The 18,446-nt window shown below is 36.9% G+C and overlaps 3 protein-coding genes across 3 annotated transcripts in view; 2 read left to right on the top strand and 1 right to left on the bottom strand.

The window, feature by feature from the left end:
* The window catches only part of LOC114517926, an 85,412-nt gene extending 79,516 nt beyond the window's left edge, over window positions 1-5,896 (top strand). The window contains exons 136-152 of the mRNA XM_028537779.1: window positions 20-229; window positions 351-563; window positions 668-880; window positions 990-1,202; window positions 1,308-1,523; window positions 1,703-1,708; window positions 1,894-2,080; window positions 2,183-2,395; window positions 2,523-2,779; window positions 2,914-3,100; window positions 3,179-3,391; window positions 3,496-3,749; window positions 3,869-4,049; window positions 4,230-4,454; window positions 4,525-4,781; window positions 4,937-5,498; window positions 5,677-5,896. Coding sequence (XP_028393580.1) covers window positions 20-229; window positions 351-563; window positions 668-880; window positions 990-1,202; window positions 1,308-1,523; window positions 1,703-1,708; window positions 1,894-2,080; window positions 2,183-2,395; window positions 2,523-2,779; window positions 2,914-3,100; window positions 3,179-3,391; window positions 3,496-3,749; window positions 3,869-4,049; window positions 4,230-4,454; window positions 4,525-4,781; window positions 4,937-5,498; window positions 5,677-5,683 — 3,614 coding nt within the window. The 3' untranslated portion in view covers window positions 5,684-5,896. The remainder of the gene's footprint in view (window positions 1-19; window positions 230-350; window positions 564-667; window positions 881-989; window positions 1,203-1,307; window positions 1,524-1,702; window positions 1,709-1,893; window positions 2,081-2,182; window positions 2,396-2,522; window positions 2,780-2,913; window positions 3,101-3,178; window positions 3,392-3,495; window positions 3,750-3,868; window positions 4,050-4,229; window positions 4,455-4,524; window positions 4,782-4,936; window positions 5,499-5,676) is intronic.
* An 11-nt stretch (window positions 5,897-5,907) lies between these two features.
* Window positions 5,908-14,842, bottom strand: LOC114518239 (tumor protein 63-like). Its single transcript, XM_028538202.1, has 14 exons — window positions 14,754-14,842; window positions 12,623-12,751; window positions 12,458-12,513; window positions 10,339-10,388; window positions 10,125-10,229; window positions 9,583-9,796; window positions 9,239-9,349; window positions 8,872-8,988; window positions 8,670-8,775; window positions 8,279-8,586; window positions 7,899-7,999; window positions 7,684-7,778; window positions 7,390-7,489; window positions 5,908-7,200 (listed from the first exon to the last, which is right to left on the bottom strand). Exons 2-14 carry the CDS (start codon window positions 12,748-12,750, stop codon window positions 7,000-7,002), a joined length of 1,692 nt encoding a protein of 563 aa, XP_028394003.1. The 5' UTR covers window position 12,751; window positions 14,754-14,842; the 3' UTR covers window positions 5,908-6,999.
* Window positions 14,843-15,643: 801 nt separating this feature from the next.
* LOC114518395 lies at window positions 15,644-18,434 on the top strand. Its single transcript, XM_028538382.1, has 3 exons — window positions 15,644-16,070; window positions 16,192-16,974; window positions 18,094-18,434. The coding sequence occupies exons 1-3, from the start codon at window positions 15,927-15,929 to the stop codon at window positions 18,415-18,417; spliced, it is 1,251 nt and encodes a 416-aa protein (XP_028394183.1). The 5' UTR covers window positions 15,644-15,926; the 3' UTR covers window positions 18,418-18,434.
* The last annotated feature ends 12 nt before the right edge of the window (window positions 18,435-18,446 follow it).

The following is an 18,446-nucleotide window of genomic DNA, read 5'->3' as shown; positions in this document are numbered from 1 at the left end:
TTGAGCAATTGTTCTATAGATCATTGTATGCTTAGCAATTGCCCATTCTACGGCGCGTGCACAGTTGATCAGCAAGGCTCGACCCAGTGTAGCTGCCCAGAGTCATTTTCCTGTCCTGGAGGAACAATCTGTGCCTCGAATGGTCTGACTTATTCCGATGAATGCAAAATGAAGGAATATTCCTGCGCAAATGAGCAAGACTTGGTGGTTGTTCATAAGGGAGCTTGTGGTAAGTGACGTGTGGTTAAAGCGAGTGTCATACACAAATGATTGTACAATTGAGTTGATAATAGCTTTGATTCCTTCGTTGTGGGAAGATTTATGATGATTTTTTCAATGTCTTTATTTAGATGCTTGTTCAGAGCATAAATGTGAGGCGCTTAGCAAGTGTAAAGCTGTGGACGGTCAACCCAAGTGTGTCTGTCCTGAAATCAAAGACTGTCCAACATCAGGACCAAGTGTTTGTGGGAGTAATGACAAACCATATCCAAGCGAATGCCACCTTCTAGTTGATGCTTGCGTCAGAAGACGAGCCTTGTATGTTGTTGGCAATGGAACTTGTGGTGAGTATGCTTCATGTGAATGCTTTGATTTACTAATCGTCATAAGTCACCAAAGCACTGATTGAGTCATCAATTTCTAACTTTTCAATTTCTTATCTTTAAAGATCTTTGTTCTAAGAAAATGTGCAAGTTCTACTCTAAGTGTGAAGTGGATTCTAGCAACCAAGCTCACTGTGTTTGCTCGAAAGCAAAATGCCCCAAAACCCGAGAACCAGTCTGTGGAGACGATGGCAAGACCTACGACAGTCTTTGTGCTATGAAGGGTGAATCGTGTTCAAAACAGAAGCCTATTAAAATGAAGAATCAAGGAGTTTGCGGTAAGCAGTTGTTCAACAAAATTTCTAAAAGGCCTCCTAGTTGTATGGTTTTATTGTACCTTGAGGGGCTTGAGCCTTTGCTAGCGAAACTTTGTTAATATTTTTTCAGGAATCATTGAAAACTCGTGCACGTTGAAAACTTGCAAACATTACGCTGTCTGCAAGAAAGGTAAATGTGAATGCCCGAAAACTGAAGAATGTCCGCAGTACTTAGAACGCATTTGTGCTAGCGATGGACAAATTTACAAAAATGAATGTCATATGAAGACTGAATCATGTAAACTGGGCAAGACCTTGATTGATGTGGGCATGGAGAAATGCTGTAAGTACATTAGCATTGTTTTGTGTGGTTTTTTTACCTGATATTGTTTTAGCTACATAACGTTAAATCCTTTTGTTAAATATTTTTCATTGTGTTTTTTTCCAGCGCTGTGTCTCTTCGCCAGATGCGCCCTTAATGGTTTATGTGTGTCGAAAGACGATGGAACAACAATCTGCCAATGTCCTGATCCGAAGTCATGTCCTGCAGAGTTCAGTCGAGTTTGCGGGACAAATGACAAGACTTACAACAACACATGTCATATGAAAGTTGACGAGTGTCGAAAAAACCAAGTTATTGGTATTGCCAAACGGGGCCCTTGTGGTACGTACCTTGTGCATGGCTTGTGGTAGATCTTGTTACTTTTAGAAGAATTCTCTCTTCTTCTGCATTTAAAATTCAGATATTCTCGCCAACTACATTTCCACATTGCTTATTTTTAACGTTCTCTTATTTCTCTTTTATTTTCTTCACTTCTCGATCGACAAATTTGAATCTCACAGAAAAAGGTACGTATGCTTATATTTTTAAGGTAATCCACATATAAGATCTTTTATGCTTTTCATGAACCCGTCAGTCGATTTATCAGTTGACGGCAAAACTACATTTATCTCCTGGAGTCATTTATTAATTAATAAAATATTTGTAAATAAAGTCTAGCTAACTACGATCAATTCATCTTTTATCTTTGCAGTTGTCAAGTACTTCAAAGGAACGTCATACATGCAATTTGCTACACCACTACGAATGATTGGAACCTTAACCAATGTCGAATTTAGCATCAGACCTCTGCAGGAAAACGGCATTTTGTTTTTCGCCGACGATAAGAGAGTCGATGATTTCATTGCCCTGGTCTTAAATAACGGATATCTCGAGTTTAGGTAAATAATATATAGGGTTGTAATTTATAGCGTACCATATAATTTATGGTGCATATGGTATGGTACCTACTGCAACATATTGTTTTTTAAATATCAAAACAGAATGAATCTTGGTGATGGACTGGCGAGTAGGAAGAGTAAGAATCAGTTGGAAATGAACAAATGGTACCACATTAAAGTAACAAGAAAGGACAAAATCGCAGAAATTTTGATCAACGAGAAAGATAAAACAACGATCATTGCTCCAAAGAATTACACAATCCTAAACATTGGCGATAAATTGTATTTTGGTGGAAAAGACAAAATATCAACTCGGTAAGCAACAGATATATCTTGTGTTTTGAAGAAAACCACTGTCGGTACAATCGGCCTCGACAATTCTTGATATTTAACGGGATATTTATAAAACAACAGAGGGTATATTCTTTTCAATATTTTTCAGCGCAAAACGCAAACTCGGCATCACAGATGGTTATGTTGGTTGTCTTAAAGACCTAAAGATAAGTTTTGTTGAGTATGATCTTCTGTATCCCGGAGCACACATTATAAAAGAAAGAAACATCGAAAAATGTCCTGGAGATCCATGCAACACTCGACCATGTGAAAGCTCAGCACAATGCAAATATGATCCAAATATGGGAGACACTTACATTTGTTTGTGTCCAGAGGGCTTTGTTGGTAAAAGATGTCAAGCGGAAGGTGAGTTTATTATCTTAGCATCGTCATTATGTAATTACCAATGCCATCAATGAATACCATCACCGCCGTTTTATTAAATTACAAGACTTATATTTAGCGAGCATCTGATGATTTACGTCTTCTCTTTCATTCAGACAAACCTGTGCACTTAAATGGAGCAGATTCGTTTGCTGAGTTAGACGTATTCCGAGATAAATCGAAGTTTGCAGTCTCGATGAATATCAGGCCCGACACGAAAGACGGAATGATACTTTATGGTCAGGACGTAAAGTCGTCAGACTTTGTCAGTATCGGCCTCAAAAATGGTTTTGTTGAAGTGAGGTATGGGTTATCAAAACATTTTATTTTATGAAAGAGTTAGCTTAAACATTTTTTTAACATTTTTCTTTTTTTGTTTAGTCTCGATGCGGGACAGGGAAAACTGACAGTGAAAAGTAAACAGGTCGTCTCTTTATTGGACTGGCATACCATTAAAGTAACTCGTAACAAGAAGTTAGTGAGGTTGATTGTTGATAAACAGGATGTTGTCGAGGGCACGTTACCAAAGACGTTCTCCCAGATATATCTGGGAACTGCGATGACTATTGGCGAACCGAAACAGCCCGTAATACGGTATGATTTTTGGCTGAGGTTTTGGAGGCAGCAGAAATAAATAGAAGGAAATAGGAATGAGTGAGCTTTTTTTCATACTGAAATAACATTTGTTTCATTTACAGAATCTCTGCTCGAGAACGCAGTGGTTTGAAATATGCATTCTTTACTGGTTGTATAAAAAATTTGGTGATTGACGATCATTCCATTAACTTTAACGCAACCAATGGAGATACACTGGATCAGAAAAATCTTCTCCCATGCTCCCCCTGTATTGGCAATCCTTGTGGTGACCATGGGACATGTATACCACGGGCTGATCATACATTCACCTGCAGATGCGATGGTAGATACTCTGGGAAATTCTGTGATAATACAGGTATACTTCTAGTTATATGCATTATAAATTAGTAAAAGACCTATCATTATAAGAAAGGTCTATCAATCTATAAATTGAAAGAGAAAACACGAACATATATCATTTTTTTTCTATTCTAGAACGAGTTGCATACTTTACAGAAGAAGGTTCAATGTTAGTGCTTGGAATAAAGAAGGGATATGTTGATTTTGATATGTCCTTTAAAATCAGACCTCAAGTTAAAACAGCTCCGCTTGCAATTGCCTTCGGGAAGACTGATTATATTTCCATTGCAATAAGAGAAGGCGTCGTCGAGGCGAGGTAAAATTAGAATAATAATTAGAATAATTAGCGTGAAGGAAAAGAGGTTGTGAGTAGAATGGCAATTAGAACAGTCTGAGAATTACTGTATTAGGGTAAAAAATATATATTATTCAAAGGTTCTCTATCATTCTGTAAAGTAGACTCATACTGAAAGTGCTATATATTTATCTTTTTAAGAATTAACGCGGGAAGTGGTGAAAGTCTTGCTACCAGTTCTAACTCAATTGATTTGCATAAATGGCATAAAATCCGATTGGCGCGGGACTCGAAACAAATGCAACTTTATGTCGACGATCAAGAGGTTGTTACTCAGCCAAACGCGGGCAAATTCACGAACATTAATCTCAAGGAAATAATGTATATTGGAACTGTTTATACTGATGACGAAACCCTGCCTGACAGGTGAGTTGTGAGAACATTCAAGAAGTACATCATAACAAATATTAATGAAATGATTTTGTTTCGCGTTCAGAGTCAATGGCCGTGATCATTCAGAGTTGAAAGAAGACTTCCAATTCATCGGCTGTATGGCAAATGTAACGCTGAATGGAAAACGTCTGGACTTAAGTTACCCTGGTGATGACGTAAAGAAAGAAAGATTAGTAACTGAGTGTACCTCGTGTTCACCATCACCGTGTAAGCACAATGGAACGTGCGTCCCCCAACCTGGTTTAACCTACTCATGTCGCTGTACATCAAGCTTCACTGGCTCAGTTTGTGACGTTCCTGGTATAAAGATTTGTATACTATACTTTCAAGTTCCAGAACAAATCAATTGATAACTGAAAATGCACTGCTTTAAGAATACTTCCTAGTTAATTTTTACACCAGTTAGACCGAAATTCTCTCTCTTGTAATAAAGGAAATTTCTTTCGTGCGTTTAGGTTGCGCTGTTGGGGCTCTGGATCTAGCCTTTGTACTGGACGATTCAGGAAGTGTTGACGATAATGAATTTAGTGACGTCATCCAATTTGTTACATACATGATCGATGCCTTCCCTGGGATCTCCGCGACTGGTACACGTGTAGGCGTGGTGATGTTTAGCACCGACGCGGAAATTGCAATTTCTTTTGATCGCTACTATGAACGCAGACAACTTATTGATGCTGTGGAAAGCCTCGCAAGAATACGTGGAAAGACGTTCATCAACGAGGGACTTGATAAGGCTGATGAGTTATTCACTTCGGCACGAGGTAGTCGAACGGATGCCTCAAAGGTTTTAGTGCTTATGACAGATGGTAAAAGCAAAGGAAATGTCGTTCCACCTGCACAGCGGTTAAGAAATAAGGGTGTTCGTATCATCGTGGTTGGTGTCGGTAATGTTGATCCAGCGCAGCTACAACAGATCGCTGGAGTAGAAGAAAACGTGTTTATTGTACCAACTTTCAAGGGTTTGGAGCCAGTGATAGCGAAACTTATTCCTGCGTCATGTCCTCGACCTAATAGGTGAGTACTTTCCAGCCTCGTTTCCAGGCAGTTTATAGTTACTCAAAGCCCCCTGGTACGAGGCTGGTACTTTGCTAGAACATGAAGTGACTTTCGCTCCATTAAACATTCGTCCTTCATTTTTAGCCAAATTTTAACTGCATCTCACTAATTCACTGAATATATTGTTTATTTGTAGGCCTTGAATGAGCCAAGCAAATCAAATATGAAATTTAGTATAGTTAAGTTAGAATAGACGTGTTTTGCATTACGTTTCCTTTGACCATTGCTATTTAAGTATTATTAAGGAATAACACTAAAACATACAAATACACTTAATTTTCACAGTTGTTAGAATCGTGTTGTATTTTATAAAAGATCATTTTACCAAAATATAATGTGTGTACAGTCAAACCATAGTCAAACACTATATACTCGCTAGTTTATACTACTATATCAAGGCCACCCTCTTACAAAATATACCTTCATTTTCAAATGATGAATGTCGGCAAATCGATATGAAGTTTGTTTCTTAACTTTTTATTCTCATCCTCTTGGAATAACGCACGAAACATAACAATAAACAAAACATGTATAAAAATATTTATACTCTAGTCTACAACGGTCTAAATACACTTAATTACATACAGTCTAAGTGCAACGTATTTTAAGTTAAATTTCTTTCAAAAACGAAGGGCCTGTACACAGTCTTTTCCTAGGAAAACATGTATGAAATCACAACATGTACCACTACTACAATACTTTTACATGAAGAAACTAATTTACACTTTAGTAATTTGTTGTATTTACATGCTGTTCATAAACAATCCCAAAGCTGGGCTGGATGAAAATGAATAGTTTTTTGAGAGGAAATGTGCATAGGTCATTTTGAAGCAAAGCGATTTACGAAGATATCCTCTCTCAAGCTTTACTCCACGTACAACACATGCAACTCAATAATGCCCAGAATTTGAGATAGCAATGTTTCCAAACCAAAACGTAATAAAAAAATTATACTACCCTATACACTACCTTGTAGATGTGTGAAACTCGTACAGGAAAATACCTAGCATGCATACACCACACTACATGTATTGAGTGTACATAATAGCGGTCTGTAAGACCTACAAACTAATTACACATTGCATAAACAGTGTAGAATGGACGGTTACATAAAAATAGTCAAAAACATCCGTTTTGAATAACGAATATCTCTACAATCCTTCAATTTAAAGGGTATAACTTATAGAAAACCTACAAAGTTTAATAAGTCCGTTCCTAAAGCGAAACAAAAAATCTCAAAAACAAAACAATCATCCAACTATCTTTGCAATGCATTTTGAAACAAATGTTTTGATATCCTTGCTCTAGTGAAAGACACTTGACACAATTTGGGGATATTTGCTTAGTAAAACGTACTAACAATAGTAGAACTTTGTTACACTTGGGTTGCTCAGTTATTTCAACTGGTAACATCAGCCCACCACAATTTTTCACTCCCTTGCACATCGCACCATGATTTCTAAATATTTTTCGCCATCGTCTCTTGTAGCAAGACAGATTTCGGAACAGGGGAAGTCTTTAACGAGATTGTTCGCTTCATTGTTATCATCTTTGCGCTGTACTCCGGAAAGGCTTGTGTTGCGGAAGACTGGGACGAGGCGTTTGATGATGAACGACTTAATTGTGAAAGTTCCTGAGAAGACTGGGGGCTAACATCACACTAAAAAACAATCAATAACATGCGAGTTTTGATATATATCAGAGCACTCTTTTCAATACTAGTGTGCAAAACACGCGATCATTACTGAGAGCGATCGGAAGTTTATCCTGTAAAATATCCGGATGTCTTGCTTGTCAGCCTTTCCCAATTTGTTGTTGTTCTTTCTGATTTGCGTAAAAAAATTGTTACCTGTGAAGGGTCGGCCTTTTCCTTTTTGATGTCAATTGAATGTACTTTTGGTTGAATTCTTGTGAATTCTTGAGAAGATTCAATGTCACTGTTAGCATACCTAAGAAAAAGTACAAATCTTTAGAATGTGATACCTCTACATTATTTTCCATTCTTTTAAGTAATATTGTCGATCATTTGAAGTGTCCTGAGGGAAAATATTTTCGTGAATGCCTGTGTATCTTATTGGCCAACCTAGCAGCATGATTTACTATAGACGCTACAGGTTAGCTGTTTTTAAAAATAAATACTGACCTGTTAGAATTTAAAGCTGGCACTTTGACGTCATCCATCATATGTAATCCCTCATTGATTCTCTGCATTATTTCATAACGCTCTCGTCCACGGATCTATAAATCATAACGGCCTATTACTACATTTCCTTGCTACAAAACTGTGTTTCATCCTCGCATTACTGAAGATTTTTACTGAAGATTGAACGCCTTCACTCGTTGCCGAAAACGACTCACCGCAATGGTAAACACTTGGTCGTCATCTGTTGGGTCAGTTGCATTTCCGTAAGATTTCTTCACCTTCTTGAAAACAAAGCCTTCCGTACCTACTGGATATTCTACAAAGAAAACATATTATACTTGCTTAGCATTACTTGTGGCGCACTTTTTTTACTTTTCAAAAATGTTAAGACTTAGAGCGGCTGTAGAACCATTAAAATTTCTCACAATTCTACTTCACTCATTAAGGCAAAAGCCTTTGAATACAGGAGTATAGAAGTCATATACTACATTGAAAAAATATCGTACTTTAAAAGCTTCAGGTTGACCACAATATGCTGCATGTTAAAATGCTCAGCGAAACCATTTTATAGACACAACAAGGTGGAGCAACTTACGACGTTTCGTCGCCTGGTTTTCACTGACAGCAGGAAACTGAAAAGGCTCTGGGGCACTCGTGGGATCTTTCCTTGTTGACATTAATACACTTGCTCGGGGAGGATATGCGGTAGTAGGGGATGATCCGGGTGATTGTGCGCTAGAGAGAGGCATTGGAGTGATGATGTCTGAGGTAGAAGTAGGTTCGTTACGTTTATCGGTATTTTTCGTGTTCTTTACATTCGTGCTTGGCTCTTTTTCTGTACTATCTCTGCCTGGCGAGGCGCATATTCGTACTTCCCTCACAGCACGCCCATAAATGGTTCCTCTGTCATGAAATTGATAAGAAAATTTCAAGAAACTGTTCCAAAGCAATTCATACGTAATTTTTTACTGCTTTAGATTACATACCCGCATTCAAGCCTAAACAACAAGTACGTTGGGCGTCTGTTCATTCCACCGACACAGGAGTTGAAACAGGTGAACTTGAATAGTTCTTTAAAATAACCGCCCCCTTCTGTGGAATAGAAACAGAGAATATGCAATGATTTTCTTTTCATGCAGTGGGAAAGATAGCGATTAAAACCTCTGTAAGACTAAGAGTTTGGCATACCAACAGTGTTGACAGCACTGAGCGGTAGGAACAAAGAGAAACGCTCTGTCTTCGGGCATGTCTGGTAAATTGTACTCGGATTTTCACATCTCATTACGTGGTCTTGATATGACATGTCTAAGAGAAAACACAACACTAGTCAGTAGAGTTCACTGAATCTAGTCTGCAGATATCAGAGGATATGGTCGGTTAAGATTGCTGCCCTCTATAAATGTGGAGACAGGAGTTCAAACAAGAGCTGCACTATTGGATGAATGCTTTGTTATACAGAAAGAACAACGACAACAAAAGCATGGAAAACAAGTTGCTTATCATTCTCTAGGACTAGGTACAATATTATCGTCTGTGCTCCGATACAATTACGAACCTTCTTTACACATATTCTTGTGATTTGGACAGCGTGTAACGATATCCTTGTAGTGTTCAGGCCGTTTGTACATCAATATTCCACGAACACCAGTGCCAGGGGGAGGGTTACCTAAAATCATTTCAAAACTTCGTTTTCAATATGAACTATAAGATAAGTTCAACTAGTAAGCGTCCGAGAAAGTTTTTTGATAACATATCTTTTTGAAATGAAAATCGAGTCTTCAATATTCATTTATCCCGTATATCTTTTAAAATATATCGAAGTAAAGTGGATACAAGTATGCTTTTTTCAACCATACTCTTTCGGAGCAAGGAAATTTCATCAATGGCCTCGTACCGTACCTCGAATATAAAAGAGTATTGGACAAACGCATTGCATTTTTACAAATAACTTTTGGCGTTCGGTAACGTAAACCCAGGGCGTGGCTTTCGTGATGGGTTCGTTATTTGTTTCGAAGCCAATCTCAAAATTATATTCTCCAGGATGGCCCTTGTTGGGAAGGATTGGTGGTAATTCAACCGGCTCGCATATTCTGTTGTTGTTTGACAATGTACCCTAATTGGAAAGACAAGACTTGGTTAGCATTTTGTGTGGCATATTTTCACACGTTGAACATAAACTAATGGTTTATTCATTATTGAAATATTGAATTTCAGGAGAGGGGGATTGGTGGAGACTGAAGAGAGATTTTACTTGCTGTTTTTACAAGTTAATGGTGGATCAATGCCTTGTGTTTACTGTAGTTTTTGGTTAACATGTTTATGCAACTGTTAAATATAGATGTTCTTCTCCAGAGTATGCTTATAAAGATTGTAGTGGGGAAGCTAAAAAGTGTTTAGAAAAGGATTTATAAATAAAATAGTCCAAGATCTGTAAGACTTACATTAACTGATACTGCAGCATGACCATTGCTGGTATTTGAAGTATCGAGTGGAGCTGGTGATTGTAGCAAGTCACAGAACTGCTGTGAAAAGGTTGGTGAATTTGGCTAAAAAAATAATATTTTTACAGTTTAAATAAAAAAGCTAAATTATATTTAAATTCTAAACTACCCTGCATTCTCATAATATTCTATGGATGGTTTAATCATTGCTAACCTGACCATATCTTTTGAATGTCCTTTCTTTACAAACTAGTTCAATATTGTCTAAAAATTCACATATTAGCATTTAAACAAAAGTAATATTTATTGGATCATAGTCACCATACTGTTCAAAGACATATTATACATTCTAGCTATGAAATAGCTAACAAGTCAATAATTCTGTATAAGGATATAGATCTATGTTGATCAACTGTGAAATCTCAAGTGCTACTTGAGAGAAAGAATAAATTATGATCAATCTTCCTGATATTATGTGATTGGGGCATGAAATTGCCAAATACAAACACGAAACACGTGTAAGACAGAAACAAAATATAATATTTGTCATGTTACACATAACATACAAAAGATGAATGAATAAAGCAAACATTATATTTCTTTTTTTTAAAAAGTCAAAAATTTCTTCTTTTTTATGCTGTATGATATGAATAACTGAAGTTCAAATAACAGTAATAACATAGGATATGTCAACAATTGTGTGGAAATAGGTAAGGCACTGAATCTGACATGCTGGCCAAAAGACGCAACATAATGTGAGGCCCAATTAGACTAGACCTAACTAATCAGACTGAATAATATTGTTGCCATGTTCTATTTATTGACCACCTGCCAGCATTATTGTGAATAAGAACATAATAGCCCAGCATGGCATCTGAATGGAATGACGAGCGAACAATATATCTAAACCGTATAAAAATTATCGTGAATACGACAGATCACAAGAAGAAACTCTGACAACCTCATGTTTTCGTTACATTAGACATAAATACAACTAGGATTATAAGAAAGGAGCCCAATCAAGCAATGGATGTTAAGACAGAGCTCTTAAACCACAGGAACTTCTTTATTTACCAAACTCCTTTATTTCGCAAACAATTTTATATACTTATGTGCATTTAAATAGAAAAGAAACTTATATACTCACAATAAGGAAATATAGATTCATACATAGTATTTAGATATAAATACAATGCAACCAAATGTAAAATATGACTGCAAACATGACTACTGGTGATTGTTGAAGCAATATATATGTAATTATAATATATACATCAAGCTACGTCAGTCTATAAGGGTGACGTGCCACATGGATAGTGGACGTTTGTTGCATTGCTTATGATTTTCGATATATGGTTTTGTAAAAGAACGATATAACCTTGTATATGTGTATACTCAACTGCTCTATGTAATATGAAAATTCTTAAATAATGAAGTAAATACATATTGATAAACTAATAAAATTATAGGCAAATCAACCTGAGTACACAAGAGTTAAAAATATTCAACCCACAAAGAGGAGTTTACATGGTTGAAGAGAATCGACACAATTAAGGTATAATAAGTTTTGTCCTCAAGTTATAGCCTTTGTATCAGTGTTCTAAGAACATAGTAACATTAAATTAGGCATTGCAGGAGTCTTATAAAACACACAATGCTTTAGAATGTCGATGAAGTCAATTGGAATTGTGATGACGTGTCCCTCGGCAACAATATGGCCGTAAAGAATGTGTGGGCTGTTTGTATTTGCAGTCTTTCTTCAACAAGATCTTTTGAAAAATTACCCCTCATGCTGGTTTTATGGATGTGTGATCAACAGAGAGCATCAATTTTAACAATTTAAACTGTGACATGCGTAATTTGTATTGTAAATTGCACTGAAAGGATCGACACACACTGTGAATTTTACGTCTTACGGAATGTCAACATTAAACTGAAAGCGCTTAAACCTACCATATGGCAATGATGTACTATCTTCCCATGGCCATGATTTGGGCCACATCCTTACAAGAAGCAAGTCAAGAACCAAAAGGCCACTCAAATGGAAGCAAGAAACTATATACTAAGGGTGTTACCAAGAAGGCAACGTCACCACGTCAATCACTTCAGGATCACGCCATGTCACGTGGTTATCAGACAAAGAAATTGTGACGTAAATGAAAAAAGACAACAGAACGGAAATACGAACGCAGACCTAAACAGCAAGACTTAATATGTCTCAACATATGTTTGCATATACCTCAACATATGTTTTATTGAGTGTCCCTACACCTAGTAGAATAGGTGAAGACCTCGATTAGTACATTATACAAAACATATAATTTGCTTCTCACCTTGTATCTGAGAATCTTTGAATTGAACTTCAAAAGGAATCTCATCAGTCACAATACTACAACAACAAAAGCAAAGAACATATGAGATGTGAAAATTCATATGGTTATACTATTGTGGTCAAATGAGGTGAGAAAATGTAATGATTTATTAAGTTTTATTTTTACCCTTGAATAACTTTATCTGGATTGGAGAATGTTCGTCCTAATGATTCCCATATTTCCTCGAAGGAACCTTGAGAATAAATCTCTTGGGTATCAGTTGAAGATTGTGATGACGGTTCTGGTTGAGACATTCTAAAGCAGGTAAAAAAGCCATATTGAATTGATAATCTTTTTCTATATTTTTAGTACTGTAAAAAGCTAAAGACTATGGCATGTGTTACCAATATAGGTACCTTCAAAACCAATAGATTTTAGTTTTTTTAGGAAATTAAAGTGGAATAATCTGAATAGGCCTTGCCATTCTGAAAGACATGACAGGGCAAGGCCTTACCGAAGTCTGTTTACACTACAAAAATAAAGCTCACTGCTAGGTCTAGGTCCATAGTCTAAACACAGTTTAATAGTAAATATGCACCATTGTAAAAGCTTGCAAAAATTGCATTTGGGGTAAGTATATAAGCATGCTTAACTGCCTAATGATTGAAACATGGGAGTTTTAAATGGTAATAATTCTATAGAACCTTATTACCATTTTTTAATTAATATTGATGTCTCTGAAACAAGTTGCAAATGTGATTGGATTCATTGAAAACTGTTATGAATATATTATAACCTAATCATGCGTAAGAACCATATAGACTAGGCAACAGCGATATTTTAAAAATAATTATGCATAAATTATCTGACCTCTTGATAAAGGAATAAATTATCACAGTATGCCATTAGAGACTATCGATATTAATAAAGGACTCTTGTTTTTGTAAATTCCGACAACGTAGAGTGAGCAATATAACTTCACCTATACCCATATATTAAACATAGTTAAAAAATAGGCCTCATCTTTGTTAGATTTCTAGAGTACATGTGTTAAATCAAAGTATGCATTGCCTTTTAGGTGTTAAGCCTAAGACAAACTTTATGTGAAAAACAATGTCCTAATAGTCTGAAATTAATCATAGGGATAACCATGATATGCTTCACTGAGAAGTATTCTTAGGGTTTGACACCTGATCTATATACCATATGTTCATTGTCAATCATCAATGCAATTAATATTCCCCCATGTTATCCTCATAATGAAATTCCATGTGTTTGCTTTAAGTTCCTTTTTACAACCAACCCATGTGTATACATACAACTGTATTTAGTGTGCTACTCTCAAAAAACACTGTCTAAATACCAATAACAAAGCCAACTAGTTGGTAGTATAATGAGCAGTCAAGTGGACCACACTTAAAATGCTAACTGTCCTAGACAAGTCTGATTTACAAAGGCATGCAGCAACATGTCCGCTATTTAGAACCACGGCTCGAATTTCGGGCAAGATTGAACAAGCCATACGGTCGATAGTAGACGACCAACTAAGCGTAGTAATTTCATGGACCCACGTGTCGTGTTAATTCCATACCGTTAGACAGGATTTGATTGCATACACTGTATATAAACAATATTTTTTTATAAAATTTTAAGCTATACGTTAATAACCGCACAGACATCCCGTTTCCCTGTAGAAATCGAAAGCTACATACTTCGATTTCAATATGCACAAGGTCAACAAGCGCGCAGTCGTCGTTCTTTTCGCTTTTGCCAAAACACAGGAAAGCAATCACCTTTACGAGTTTCCTTTGGGGAACGCGCAAGCATGCCGTAATAAGGCAATGTAAATAGGGCATCTCATATACAGGGATTACCTACATTATAAACCATCATACTTTTAAGTTCACACCACGAATTGACCTAGAGGTAATCTGTATAAAAATCCGAGCCTTTTATGTTACTTTAGTCTACACAATCTAAAATTAAGTTCAATATGTTTCCATACTGTGTCGTCCGGTAATCATCTCTGCAACTTTGCCATTGATCACCAAGTATAGTGATCAGGACAGAGAGATAAGACCATAATACTGCATACATATAGCTATACATCACATAAATCTACTGCACAATGTATGCGTAATTGGAATAACCATGAAAAAAATTCTCTTTACTTACTATGGCACATGAAGAACCCTCAGGAAGCGTATTTTTGATGGAGTGTAGTTAGTTTATCATGGACACCAAATTTAGTGGCTAGACCGAGCAAAACATACGTATACTTATCATATACAACCCTCTAAATATGTATTATATGTACCGTGCTTCGGAACTTGGCCAATAACTGCTGAAATAGTAGCGTTCGGTTGTCAAGATAGACCAATCAACGGCCGCAAAAGTTCGCTGAGATTATGTTACATACACACGTGGATGCTGTTAACTTCTTTGCTTTGGCTATTCCCGCTTTCGACGAACGTTAATGCCCATTTTACTTCCTGTCATAATTATACACTAACCCTCAAGCAACTTTGTTGTTTTGTAAGAATCAGAATTGACGATCACTTTTGCTTTGTTTTTCCTTTTAGTTTTTTCCTCTTTACATAGTCGTGACAACTCACAATAGACGAGTGTTTAAAATGGTGCTTATGTCTAATCATAAATTCAAACAACTGATCGAAGATGAACCGAGCGTTAAGGCACGGAAAATGCCCTACAATACCCACCTTTCGTCACAAAAGTCCTTTGACTAAAAATTTATAGTCACTAAATGGTAGATCTAAAATGCTTTTACCAACGTTTATATCCTCTCACAATAGTATTCTACATTCAAACATTCTGGGCAAGTTTAGGCAAGTATATAGCTACCCAGAGTTCTTTGCGGCTAATACGGCGGTAAACATGCCCAAGCACGTCCAGACATGCGACAAAATATATTAACCTAATATGGCAGTTATCAATCAAGCTTTAATATTCAACATATTTGGCCAATGGGTTTAGGTGGGAACTCCCCCACTTATGTAAAAGTATGGGTACCATCGTATTCAGTCTTCCCACTACTCTCCACTTCAAACACAAATGAATAAAAAAATTCTTCAAAATTCAATGATTAATTATTCAGTTTGTCAAGAGCTAAGATATTGTATATTGATTATCCACTTTTATGCATTATTCTACTTTTATTTGCTTATTTATTTGAATTTAGCCATTTAAATTTTTGTAAGACTATAGCGTTTGATTAGCTATAGGGCGATAATCCTCAGTTTGTTTATTGGAACGACCACAATAACATAGAACTTGTGTTTGGTTTATCGATGCCAAATAACCCGAATATGATTATCATCGTGGTCCGGCGTTAATGAATGCTGCGGTTGCCACAGGCGAAACGAAAACGCGTTTGTATATAATTCACTTTCTGACGCAAAGTAAATAGAAGCGAAAACACTTGTTTTGAAGAAGATAAAGACGTGGAGTAGTTTTTCCTCCCTGTACAAAAATGAGTTCAAAAAATTTGAGTGCGACAGAACTTGCTGGTTGCCAACGTGGAGAAACACAGTGTTTGCTTCAAACATGTACTGAAGACACGGAGGAATTTGTTTCTCAGGGAAAAATGAAGAATTTTCATAAAGGCAAAGAAATGGTAGTTGTGATTGGCGAACAATTGTCAATACTCTTTCATTTCCACAAATCTTGCATGCATACACTTTCATCAATCATCAGTACAACTCCTAAATTAAAATGTTGTATTCATTCATTTACAGCTTGAGCAGGAACCTACGGGATGCACAGAGGATATCGTCATATTTGTAAAAGAAACAGTTGAGTCTGAGAGGAATGAACATCCAGAACAGGGAGATGAAAAACTCAAACCCATGGAAACCAAAGAAGTCGCAAAAGGTCAGGAGGAAATGGCAGACTGCAGATCTAGATTAGAGGACGAAGTGACATTTGCAGAAAGATACCCTAGTTTGGCTGAAGCAGAAGAGAGCGAAAGTGATGATTGTCTCTCAGAACCCATCAAACAAGAACAAGAACGACTTGTCCTTCACGAGAACCACGGGAACGTTGTGGACGAATCGTGCGATATATGCTTTAAGATTCTCGAAGATAACAAAGATCAATTGGCAAAAATATGCTGCTCGGGGGAAACATGCTGTTTGAATAAGCTGTCTTTGCAAAAAATGGATACGTTCGATGATGAAATAGCAACGCTGAAAGAGAGCGACAGAACACCGGGTAATATAAATCTAATCGCAGGCGGCGGTTCAGCCCATGCAAGTATCCTCAGTCTATCAACCTGCCACGACTCATTACCATCGTCTAGACGAAGTCCAAGCAAGAAAGATCTTTATTTGGATCTGGAGTGTCGTATCTGCCACGATGTTGAAGGGCATGATCTTATAAGCCCTTGTCACTGCGCAGGAACATCCAAATGGGTGCACGAGTCATGCATTATCAGATGGATACGCCATACAAAGACAAAGCAATGTGAGATATGTACGTGCCCCATCACCGTGAAACGGAAGAAAAAACCCATAGATCAGGTAGGGAAAATTTAGTTCACATTTTCAAATATAATGGTCCAGTATATATCCTATCAAAATTCCCAGTCAACATTTATGTTTGAAAGAACGAAACAAAGCGTTTAATTTGACTCATCTTTTGGAGATTGTTAAAGTCAGAAGCAGAGAATAACCAACAGAAGACTACGCACTATTTGCCTTTAACTAAAACCGATAGTACTCTCATATTGACAAAATCTGGACTCTCTGATGCACATATTTTTCTATCAGCCAAGAAATGAATGAAAAAACTTTCAACCACATCTGATAATGTGCGTGTTTTCGGTAAATCGCCTCCATGTTTTTAATGAATGTAATTTATGGGGAGTGAGAATTTTGTTTGCGTGGCTACTGGTACCTGCTCAAAATTAATCATCTCCAAACGTTGGAACCTCTTTGACTGAAAAAAAGGCGGACGCGGACTGACAGACACGGACTTGCGGACACCAGATGTGAACTAGATAATCGACTTACAAAGTTGCTACCATGTTTATTATAACATTTACCTAGCCTTTTGGTATTTAGATTTACAAATACACCGCCATTTCGTGTCCATCATCTTAACTTGTCTTATATCTAGTAAAATGCGTTGCCGCTAGTTTAACGTTAATTGGTGATCGTCATCGATATAATTAGAAACTACAACGTATACGTGGTCAAGGGAACCGACTGTCATGTTTAATTTTAGCTTATAACGATAGTTAGATCATCCCTATTAATAGCACAATTCGATGGATCGAAGACTTTTAAGCATTGTTTATATAAACGACCTACGAGGTGATTGCTTTAAGGTTATTAACCTCGTCCAGGACCGCATCTGTAAAACAGTCGTTTTTATACGCATAAATAGGGAGCAGAGAGTAAGAGTCTAAGTAGTAAGTAGTCCAAGCATAGACTGCTGTATGGCATAACACTATCATGAGATATGTAATTAAGGCAAAGATTCCCATGCAATGGTTAACACATCATCCGATATCATTTGGTAAAACGTTTCCCTTGATCCCTTCATTCATTCATTCACCATTTCAAATATACCCAACAGATTTTAGTTTTAGCGTCCGTCTTCAGTTGTGAATGTGATATTTTTCTGTAATTTTGCAGTGGACCCGTCCATCAGCGTCTTGTGGTCCTTGTAACAAGCTTGACATATGGTATTGTTTCGTCCTTGCTTTGTGCATCCTCATCATCATAGGTTTCGTTGTTCTACAAAGTCATTATGATGTGACGGATCAGGTTGAGACCACAGTGATTTTTGCGTCAATTTACGTTCTCTGTGGCATGATTATTATGATGAAAGCGAGGTATTTCTGGACGTGGTTCGTGCAGAGAAGTTCCTTCTGGGGAAATTGGAAAAATTTGAATGAAGAATGGAAAATTGTTGAGGCGAACGACGCTAATGTCCAATCACCTGTTTCGCCTGTCTGACTTAACTGACCTTGATAGGAACTTCGACT

This window comes from Dendronephthya gigantea, unplaced genomic scaffold, assembly GCF_004324835.1.
Source record: "Dendronephthya gigantea isolate DGI-Jeju-01 unplaced genomic scaffold, DenGig_1.0 000010F, whole genome shotgun sequence".
NCBI classification, from domain to species: Eukaryota; Metazoa; Cnidaria; class Anthozoa; order Malacalcyonacea; family Nephtheidae; genus Dendronephthya; species Dendronephthya gigantea.
The sequence above is the reverse complement of the archived record's forward strand: the minus strand, read 5'-3'. Positions and strand labels throughout refer to the sequence as shown.